The 11,933-nt window shown below is 34.9% G+C and overlaps 1 protein-coding gene across 1 annotated transcript; it reads left to right on the top strand.

Moving 5' to 3' along the window:
• The first annotated feature begins 831 nt into the window (after positions 1–831).
• Positions 832–11,711, top strand: LOC124367808 (probable cytochrome P450 6a14). Its single transcript, XM_046824931.1, has 5 exons — positions 832–947; positions 4,151–4,235; positions 6,224–6,330; positions 8,022–8,172; positions 10,457–11,711. Exons 1-5 carry the CDS (start codon positions 867–869, stop codon positions 10,690–10,692), a joined length of 660 nt encoding a protein of 219 aa, XP_046680887.1. The 5' UTR covers positions 832–866; the 3' UTR covers positions 10,693–11,711.
• The last annotated feature ends 222 nt before the right edge of the window (positions 11,712–11,933 follow it).

Consider the following 11,933-nt stretch of genomic DNA (forward strand, 5'->3'; position numbering starts at 1 on the left):
GTATTTGTTCTAATCGTCTCTTAGGCTATTGTGTATTCGGCATCTTCTGTTATTAATTATTTAAATTGTTATGTATTTATCTTTTCCGTAGCATGTTCAAGTTTGTCGCGTATTTATAGGGTTTTTACTAGTAGCTATTACTTTGTTAATGTTTTTCATGTCTATTAGTTTTATCGTTGTCTATCTATTCATGTTATCAATTGTTTTCTGTTCTGTTGGTTTTGGTTTCACTCATATATTATAGTTAAGTTATTTTCAACATTCAAGGATCTAGCTTTTTTTACTGTACGAATTTTGTGTAATGTTACTTATTAGTGTTTTCGTTGTTATCGTTGTCAAACCACGCCATCAGTTTCTTCATCGGGGGCATGGAGACGTCATTCCATCACCGCTAGTTAATGCCGTGTACGAGCTGGCTCTGCACCAGGACTATCAGGAATAGACTGTATCAGGTTAGAGCATATCATTTATTATATCAGTTTCTTCATCGGGGGCATGGAGACGTCATCCATCACAGCTAGTATGCCGTGTACGAGCTGTCTCTGCACCAGGATTATCAAGATAGACTGTACCAGGTTAGAGCATATCACTTATTATATCAGTTTATTTATCAGGAGCATGGAGACGTCATCCATCACAGCTAGTAATGCGTGTACGAGCTGGCTCTGCACCAGGACTATCAAGATAGACTGATACCAGGTTAGAGCATATCACTTATTATATCAGTTTATTTATCAGGAGCATAGAGACGTCATCCATCACAGCTAGTAATGCCGTGTACGAGCTGGCTCTGCACAAGGACTATCAAGATAGACTGTACCAGGTTAGAGCATATAACTTATTATATCAGTTTATTTATCAGGAGCATGGAGACGTCATCCATCACAGCTAGTAATGCCGTGTACGAGCTGGCTCTGCACCAGGACTATCAAGATAGACTGTTCCAGGTTAGAGAATATCACTTATTATATCAGTTTCTTTATCAGGAGCATGGAGACGTCATCCATCACAGCTAGTAATGCCGTGTACGAGCTGGGTCTGCACCAGGACTTCAGGATAGACTGTACAAGGTTAGAGCATTTTTCTGATCTGATTTTGATACTTTTCCTGTGATAGGCGAAATTTTACAGTGGTTTAAAAAATTCATGTCAAACGTAGCCTACTTGAGGGCTTATGTTTCAAAGTGTTCAGGTTTTAGCATCGTTTCTATAACTCTTTCTTTTTTCTGTTGATGCGTAAGAATGATTCCCATAACAGCTTTACTCTTTAGATAAAACACAACTAAATATGTTTTACAAACATGTCAGGCTCAGGATGTATGACTATGGAAACATTTCAGAATATGTATTACACTTATTCATATGAATTACAATTTATTGCACTTGTGGCAAAGGCATTGATTGATAATTAATTGGGTCAATGCTCGAAGTGGTTTCATTATAGCAAATATTTTTCCGTTAAAAACCTATAAAAAATGTTTAATTTCCCAAAAGTCCCCGATCCTCCCCTTTATACGTTCTCCCCTGTCTGCTTTGAACATCAGAATGTAGGACTTTGATTAGAAAGTTTACCGTACTTGTATTAGACTTGAGATTTAGTAGGTGAGTGAAAAAAGGCTACAATTCCCAACAAGTAAGAAATGAACTGAGATATAAAAATTTTTGTAGTTTCCAAAACGTATCATCGAGCGTAAAAAGGATAATTTTCATATCTTCTTCTGTTACAGTATACAGTAACACGTTAATTATAAGTTGAGTGGAGGGAATATAATTTTTCTAGACCACTTTTAGAATTTTATCCTTCTTCCACTCAACTGTTTATTGCGCACCATTTTTAAAACACTGAGTGCATAGGAATGTTGCCCTTTTTCTGATAAGCTAGAATGGGTTTCTTTCTAATTCTATTTATCAACGTATAAGCGCTAGTATCGCATAGCAGCGACTCATACTGAGCAAACGATGTTTCATTTTTTTTGTAGTCTGTCTCAAAACATGTTTGCTGCGTGATTGAGGTTTTGTTGAGACTGCTATTTACAGTGTAAAAAATAGTGTTAACTGTACTGCGTCTTATTAAAGTAACTTTATGATTTAAATGCTAGACTCGGAGGAAGGTGCAGATAAGCCCTAAATTCAATATTGGCAAGGTAAATAATCATTTACATACCAAAGAAATGAACAAAATAGCAAGGGGTAAAGGTAAGGAGTTTGTTACTGACGAAGGAAAAAAACTAGTTGATGCCTCCCTACTTTAAGATGACACCCAAGAGTGTGCCCTTTTTGGGAATCCACAACAAAAGGTTTAATTTGCCATAAATAAATATCTAAACTAGACATTTACAAAGGAAGAAAAAGGTGTTGTGTAGAGTTCCGAATATATTGGCAGCTAAGTTAACTATTCTTTCAAACTCTGTAAATCTAATGACATACCATATATATCAAGTGCGTAAGATGATGAGAAAGTACCTATAAAAAACCGAAGATTGATGTCATTTTCAAAGTAATTCAATACATACCCGATGAATGCGATGCATTCCATGAAGAAGGTCTACCCTGGCCTACTTCTGACTTGGAAAGATGGAATGATGAAAATGAAGACGATTCAATCAACGACAATACATCGATGTAATTTAAAATAAATTTATTTTCAAAACCATAAAAATTATTTACACTTCACCTATGTTTACTACTTTTGAATAGAAAAATGGTAATATCCCAACATACAATAAAACAGAAAAAGATTTGCCTGGTAACTATTAGGAATAAAAACCTTTCTTGTATATGCATTTAAGGCCAATGAGTTACGGTACAAATCATCTATTGTAAATTTTTTGGTTAAAACAAAAATGTAAGAAATTGATACTTTTTAATTTCTCAATAACACAGGTTTTGGCACTTTTTTGCTTTTCTACTCACTCATTAATTTTGCATGAAGCTTCATTTCTATATGGCATTAGATTGGAGAGAAAGCTCGGAAATTATTGGGGCTCTTTAAAATTTTTTATTTTGTGTTAATAATAAATACTTAACAAGTTCATAATACAATGTCAGTTTAATTTTAAGGGCATGTTCTGAGCCTGTAGTAAAGAAACACATTATCAAATATAAGTTAATAAATATTGTTTAAAATATATTGTGAAATGACATCTTATCTTTCTGTTCTTTTCCACATAATTTTTTATGGACTCGCGCATACTATCTTGATTTTAAACAGCATAAAGTCCATGCAAACCTCCTAATTTTTTAAGTTATAAACATTCACTTATAAGAAAATAAAAATCACTTTAATAGACGAAAAAATTCCCAACGCATCAATTTGGGTAGAACACAAAGCATATTTTTTTACGAAATTTTTATCATTCTATTTAACATTATACTGAACCGCAGAAATATTCATAAATCAAAGTTACGTTAAGACTATCAATATTTCACAATGTTTAGGAGTAAATCTCTTAAGGAGAACAACAAAGTTTCTAAATCGATAATAATAATAATTCTTTTGTTCATGAAGGAAACAGGATGTTTACGGACATTTGCCATCGTTCAGTGAAACAAGAAATCAGTACACTAAGTTTCGAGATCTGCAATCTGATCTCTTCTTCAGGTATAACTAACCTAATACATAATTACAAAACTAGGTTAAAATAAACAAATCATACCAAAGAGTTGTGGCACGCCTAAGTCAGGAATCACAACCACCATGTTGTTTGTCAACTTCACCAACTCTAAAAACATGCACTCAATAAAAAAACTATACACAACACTAATCATTAAACTGAACTACAGAATACAGGTCAATACATCTGCATTCATCTACTAACCACCAACGACTGATCAGAGGGCACTAGCCAATGGCAATCGTCACGGCAGATAAAAAACAAGATGGCGGAAATAAAAAGGAAGGGGGACAGGAATGGGCCCTTTTGTTATTATTGGTTCGTGCTAGATGAACTTCTTAAAACCATATTGTAACTCCGCATTGGTTTTATTTTCAAATATCTGATCCGTTTGATACTCTTGATTCAGATTGCAGATCTCGAAACGTAGTGTACTGATTTCTTGTTTCACTGAACAATGGCAAATGTCCGGAAAAATCCTGTTTCCTTCACAATCATTCCATCGTCAAAAGTAACCTTAATGTTCATGTTGATCAGGAGCTGAAGGAAGCGTACGCCAAGACCCCAGACATGGACTACGACACACTGCTCAGTCTGCCTTATCTCAACCAGATCTTTGAAGGTAACAATAATTGTAATGATGTCTGGCATTATTGCATTATCAGTAAACATATACCTATGTATTGATAATATACAGGGTGTAACGTAAGTCTCTGGGCAAATGTTTTGTCACAGTAAATATGTTCTAAATCAGTTATTTATTATTAGATTTAAATAATTTTGGTCACATTACACTTGTGATAAAATCCTCTAAGAACTATTACTCTTGTGGTTCTTGAGAAAAATGCCTGTTATTAAGATATTCAAAGATTATAAGTTTGAATGGCCGCCATTTTGAAAACACGACAGATAATTTTTTTATATATTTTTCAGTAAATGTTCTTATTAACATAAAAAACTTGAGCCAAATTTGGTATAATTTAATTTATTAAATTAAATTAAGATATTAATTTAATATAATAAAAATATACAGGCATATAGATGGGAAAATATGCAAAACCTGAATATCCATGTTTATATTTTGAAATATGTTTGTCTTCACCTGAGCAATAACGTGGTATATCTTTGCCCTGAGAGTTATGGGACACACTGTATAGTTAAACATATAGCTGCATAATTACAACTCTTAGATTTATAGTGTAACAATACTTTTTTATTAAAATTAGACATTTTTACTTCTTATATTTCGAGTTACAAACTCTATTCGTATACATTAATTGAATTGGCATTAAAAAAGAATCTACTTATTACTCACCTATGGAGTTTATAAATTAAAATCATTGGAAATCACTTTCCCAATAAACATTTCTATTACTATAGTGTTTGTTACAAAGAACCATTACTGGTACAGTTCGTTACCACTATTATTTGTTACCATTTTCAATTCCACACAACCTTTTTACTGCCGTACATGTCCGCTACTGTACGAATGGCTCCTTTCCACTATATTATGTATTACCCACGAATCGTTACCACTATTATTTGTTACCATTTTCAATTCCATACAACCTTTTTACTGCCATACATTTCCGCTACTGTACGAATTGCTCCCTTCCACCATATTATGTATTACCCACGAATCGTTACCACTATTATTTGTTACCATTTTCAATTCCATACAACCTTTTTACTGCCGTACATTTCCGCTACTGTACGAATTATTCGCTTCCACGATATTTGTATTACCACGAATCGTTACCACAATTATTTGTTACCATTTTCAATTCCATACAACCTTTTTACTGCCGTACATTTCCGCTACTGTACGAATTATTCGCTTCCACGATATTTGTATTACCACGAATCGTTACCACAATTATTTGTTACCATTTTCAATTCCATGCAAATTATTTATTGCCGTATATTTCCACTAATGTAGGAATCGCTAGATACTGTATATTCATTTTGGACTTTACAAGGAACAAAGTACTTGTACTTTTATGAAATCTCAAGCAAATTTGTGCAAATCATTTCGTTTTATGTACAACATTTCTATCACTGTACCTACTGTTTTAAATAGGTTCTTTCTAAAAAAGTGGAATTTTAATCAGTTACACCAAAACGTTTTTAAGGAAGAAATGGTCCCAAACTCATTAGTAAATTCATATTGACCTTCCCGAGAATCGAACCCGTGACCTTCGGTTAGAGAGCCGCAGCTTTACATCCACGCTACGGTGAAATAGGATTCATTTTCGTGCTTTCATATTACTGTATAAGATTTTTACATTGCCGTACCAACTAACATACAATGTAGTAGATTAATCTTCAAAACACAGACTCTTAATAAGCAATAAAGTGCTTAGATACAATATGACTGATATTTTCAACGTGAAATAAGTATATATATGTCTATTTTTATCACATAATTATGATCTTTAATTTGAGAAGACATCGTTATGTTATCGGATTGAAACATAATACACTTCGAATTTACTTCGTAAAATTGTGTAGGTTATATAATATTCTCGTATTATTATTACTGTACCAGTTTACAAAAAGCATCAGTTTAGACAATATTCCATTTTTCTTATTTTGTATTTTCATTTCCAGAAACCGGAAGAAAGAACCACGTATTATATTCTTTACCGAAAGTCTGCACGAAGCACAGCACATTTGTAATTGATGGCAACGAAGTGGACTTATTCCCAGGACAGTTGGTGAGCTACTTTTTACGTAATGTTGAGTTGGAATATTTGAGGATATAATGAACTAGAGGCCCATTCCGGCTTCCTCCATTGCGTTTTCATACTGGAGGATATTGCAGCTTTTTCAACCACCAAAAATCACTAATAATCATTAGAAAGGTAAACTCACAACCGTACGTAATCTCTAAAATTAAAATATTACCAAGAATTATTACATTTATTATCGTAAGCAAACTTTTTTAAGCTCTTGATTCCAGTATTTACGAAGAGATTTTAGTTTAAGAGAGTGATATCGCGGTTTTCTACATTTCTCATGGTTTTTTAAGAAAACAAAAAATGTTCTTTATGTTAATTTCGTTTGATTATTTCTAAGAGATTTGATGATATAGTATGGAGTCCAGTATAGACTCATAACCTAAAACGAAATTCTGGAGTATGAATGTCCTAACAGTCAGTTAGTTGACAAAGTAAATTTAAATAGAATCTTTATTGGTTGATCTTTAGTGAAACTCACCAAATTTCTCAATGTCTATATGTCCGTACGATATCTCCAGAACTAATCTAAGGCCATAAAGTTATACTTGAAGCTATATTTCCATACAGGTAACGAGGACTTCGGAGATGATGCATCTTCCTCCATGGGATTTTGCTGAGCGGTAGCCAAATACTAACTTTTTGTCGGATATCTCGAGAACATAAAAGCTATAGTGAAGTATAGTAATTTTTTATATACTGATATCACTAAAAGGACTAGCACCATTCCTCTTGTGTTTGACTCTTCCACTTCTGCCTATTATTATACGTAGGATATTGCGAGAACGACTCAAGGTATATTTAAATATGTTATACTATGACATCTCTAAAGAGAATGACAGAATTTCTCCTCTGTCTATCTGTATATGTGACTTTCTGTCCATTAAACGTAGGATGTGTTCAAATTTACATTACATTTTTATCGACCACCAAAGATAGCTACGCATATACAGGGTTTAACAAAATGGTTGTGCTGGCTATGTATTTTCAAATTCTGTATGTGATTCTAAGCTAAAAAAGAAGAATAACTTTTTTTCCAATTTCCAGTTTGTTTAACCGCTAGTCGCCATTTTGGTGTTGTTTTATTTAATATTAACAAAATGGCATCTGTTGAAAATTTTTAAAGTCAAATAACAAACAAGAAAACCAGTATAGCTATACTCTCAGTGCAACGCTCAGTCGCATCTTGTGGAGAGGTCCAATCAGAAGTGAAATACATGCAAAATCTCAAGTCCATAACCCAATTCGTTCTTCACATATTCTACGTAAAATAAACAGGCAGACAAAAGATGAATGGCCCCCTCTACTTGAGATATTAAAAATAGATACAATGTTTTTAAGTATATAATTAAATTCGTTCTTGAAATATTCAGCGGAGGGATAGACTTCGCTAACGCTTAGCCAAAACTACACGGAGTAGCATACACCATTATAAAACTCTGTCTACGATGTTGTCCATATGGGTTGCAAATGCAATTTGACAATTCAGAAAACGTTTACAGACCACTGAATCGTAGGCGTCATTAACGCTCAGCGAGTTGACTTTTAGCCGTTTTACCCGTAGATAATATTATATGATAAATCCAGACTTTCATATCCGTATCAACGACACTTGCTTTTCGGGGCTCCAGGTTCCACTCTTGTTATCCATGTCTTTCTGTGTGTTTTAGGTGATGATTCCCAGTGTGGAGATCCAAATGGACGCCAAGTATTATCCGGACCCTGACGTGTTCGATCCTGAGCGGTTCAATGAGGAGAACAAGAGTGGGAGACCGGAAGTGACGTACATGCCGTTCGGGGAGGGACCACGGATCTGTGCCGGTACGTCATTTCCTGGTGCATGCCCGATTTCTCGCCCGCCGAGCGTTAATCAAATGGCAGTTCAAGCGATGCAAGCCATTCTAAAACTATATATTGTTTTCCATTACGATCTCATCTTACACGAGTTTTCATTGCAGTTTATGAAATCCATGTGAGACCGTTGTGACGAGCTTGGTTTTATAGCAATTACACAATCACAGATAGAAAATGCTTACATAAAATGAGTATTGAATACAAAAAGTATTGAAATCCACTTAATCGCTTAAACGCGTTAGCGAAGGCAATTGACGCAAATCGCATGGCATTATTAAATATTATATTATATGCTAGCAGGTAGGTTAAGTTAGGTAAGGTTGGGTTGGGTTGGGTTGAGTTAGGTTAGGTTAAGTTACGTTAGGTTAGGTTAGGTCAGGTTAGGTTAGGTTGTGTTAGGTCAAGTTAGGTTGGGTTGGGTTGGGTTGGGTTAGGATAGGTTAGGTCAGGTCAGGTCAGTTTAGGTTGGGTTAGGTTAAGTTAGGTCAGATTAGGTAGGTAGATTACCAGTTATTGCTTGGTATCTGCATTAATTAAAGGCTTTTCCCATTAGACTGTACTGAACGGTGAACGTGGATTCAACTATAGATCTCCTGCAATTATAACAAAACTACGAAAAGCACAGATAAAAAGATGTTTTTCCAGCTACTTATTTTAGTGTAATTCGAAGATACTGTATTTTACGACTTATTCATGTAATGGAAAGAAATATTGCTTTCTTTTTATATTCATTATACGTAAGTACTCGTAGTGCTCAATCAACATGTGTACTATTAGATAAAGCTGGAATTGTTTGGGTCGGCTAGGAGCATAAGTTGGACCACCACTAATGTGAGAAATTTTGAAGTAGACACTCTCAACTGTTTATATACAATCACAACCACACTTGAAGCTTGAAGCATTTATGTCAAACTATAGAGCACTTAGTTTCACTTATCTTTCTAAATATTTACCACTTTTAAAGATCGGTTGAGCTTAAGATAGAAGCGAAGTTTATAGTATCTATAGTTAGACTGGGCAACTCCATCACTCAATCTACACTTCATGAATTTCACACTCGGGCATGATTTGTGGGATCCGCCATTATACAAATGAAAAAATGTCCAAGTTGTTAGTTTTCACGTGACAAAAGCACAAATATTCAAAGATTTATGTTCATAGCATTTAATGTAAGGGTAATTCCTTCCTGGTTCTTGATGCCATGTATGTACCTCAGGCTCTCATTGTATGAAATAATGTATAAGGCCTTGTAAACCTTTCACGATACAATAAATGTTGTCCATACTTTCCAACCCTTCATAGCTGTATTCACCAATTTCTGTTGTTTTCTCAATTACTATCTTAAGGAAACTAGCGTGACGATTCATTTTCAAATAAATTAAAAGTAATAAACCAGACACAAAGTGCAGGTTTTTGAGTTCAAGGAAAATATAAAAATAAACTCTTTATTGTCTACTTGACTAAAAACTGTATCGGAGTCGTAAATTATTACATAGCCTAACTTCACTCATCCACTCAAATTTCAAATTGGACGCAATCAACCAAAACACCTAAACATGTATACATACATGCAAAGGGTGTTCACTAAAGGGTGTCATAGGTTTCTATGAGTCATCATTTCAAACCAAAAATATAGTAAACGTCATGTAACGTATGTATCATATAAATATAACGTCGTAAAATCACATATCAACGGATGTAAACTGCAATACCTTATTGACTTCCAATTATGCGAGCCATTTAACATGTTTCATCTGTGGTGTGGTTATAATTCTTTATTCATCTATGTATAATATTACCTTCATCTAGTGTCTGCCTTTACGATGTGTTACAGCTAGTAATGTTTGCTATGCTCTGTGTTTGTCCAATTTATCACAAGGAGTACAAACTCAACAGTTTCGGTTTGTTCTTGCCTTCGCAAATCTACCAAGAAATTTACAGCTAGAACAGAATTTCTTAAAATGCTTAATTGGTTTGCTTAGCCATCTAATTCTAGCAATCAATCGTCTATGGCAGTTAGAACTCTTGGTACCTTATTAAACCAATTTTTCCTTTTATAATAAAAGAAAATAAACAACCCATGCTTAGTCTGCCATATATTTTAATTTCAACTTTATGGAAATAAGACCCATTTGGAAGTTTTTTGTCGTATTTTAGATTTCGTCCTGAAATCCTGACGCAATTTATTCTGTTTTACGAAAAACACAAATTGAATATACAGGTGTAATGAAATATAACTTTTTGTTCTCAGGTATGCAATTCGGGATCCTGCAAGTCAAGATATTCCTCTGCCATCTTGTGTACCACTACAGAATCCTACCAACGTCGAGGAGCGCCGCTAAACCATCCTACTCCAAGCATTCCTACTTTGTCATTCCTAACCATAACCAGTTTCGTCAAACTAGTTCGGAGAAATCATTGATTGACGTTATAGATCGTTACTTGTGTTGTATATTTTTTCGTGTTTTTTTATATTGTACTGAATAGAATAAGTGTTTATGTAAACGTAAGCTAATAATAAATATAAGAACTCAAAAGAACACAGGAACCTCCAGATTAAGATTACAACCCCTCCCCCCTCCCCGACTGGGGCAATCTGGATCTGGGATCTGATGGAGGCCGACAGCTCTTAAAAGCCCAAGAGGCCGGATAGTTCGAATGCTTCCAGAGCATGGTAGCTGTCAAATGCTGAAGCTCTTACAGGTTGGGAGCTCTTGGAAGCTCTTCTAAGGAAGTCTCAAAACAGACACCTCACTGCTACGGGCTAAGATCATAGAGACTTAGTTTCCAGAAACCAAGAGATCCAGAACCCGAAACATGCATATGTCAGGGATATGAGGCTGCCAAAGGCAGCATACCAAAGGCCGTAGATCCTAGAGGATACGAGCTCCTATAAGCCAGGGACTTACGAAAAAGGGTAGGGGCAATCTAAAACCGGGACACGATGAAGGCCAACAGCATCCAAAGGTCCAAGAGGTCAGTTAGTTTGAATTGTTTTAGAGCATGCTAGCTACCGAAGACAGAAGCTCTTACAGGCAGTGAGCTCTCGAAGGCTGACAAGTTCCAAAAACAGACACCTGGCAGAGGCCCGAGCTATCGAAAGATGGGAATGCTTCAGAGTTAGTTTAATGTACATTCTTGTGGCTTTTAAAGAACCAGGCATTTCAGTGACAAAGTTCCAATAAATCTTAAGAATTGCAACTGAACTCTACCTGAATTTTGTGGCTAGTAACCCAAAAGGTCTTTAGGCAGATTTCATAGTAATCTGGTTATTTAAGCACCCTCATCACGGAAATTCCGGGACAAGTTTTGGCACTACAGAATCCTACCATCGTAAAGGAGTACCACCAAATCCTCTTACTCAAAGCATTCATACTTTGTCAATCCTAATCATACTCAATCCGTCAAGCTTGTGCGGAGAAATCACTCATATTATAGATAGTTACGTGTTTGTAGATACTTCTTATTGTATATATTGTACTGAATAAAATCTATTTTTCTGTAAATGTATCATGATTTTGTAACATTCGAAGACACTTTATTTTTAGTGAACTGAAATTTTCTGTCTAACCTTTGTAGAATACCAATGATTCAGACAAATGTTTGACACTACCAACAGAGCGAATTCATCGTAGTAGAATATACCTAAAGACAACCCACTTTAAAGTTTTCTGTAATAACAAAAGATTAATCCTTTTAGAGCCACATTTGACTCCTTAGTTACAAAG

Source organism: Homalodisca vitripennis, chromosome 8 (genome assembly GCF_021130785.1).
Source record: "Homalodisca vitripennis isolate AUS2020 chromosome 8, UT_GWSS_2.1, whole genome shotgun sequence".
Lineage (NCBI taxonomy): Eukaryota > Metazoa > Arthropoda > Insecta > Hemiptera > Cicadellidae > Homalodisca > Homalodisca vitripennis.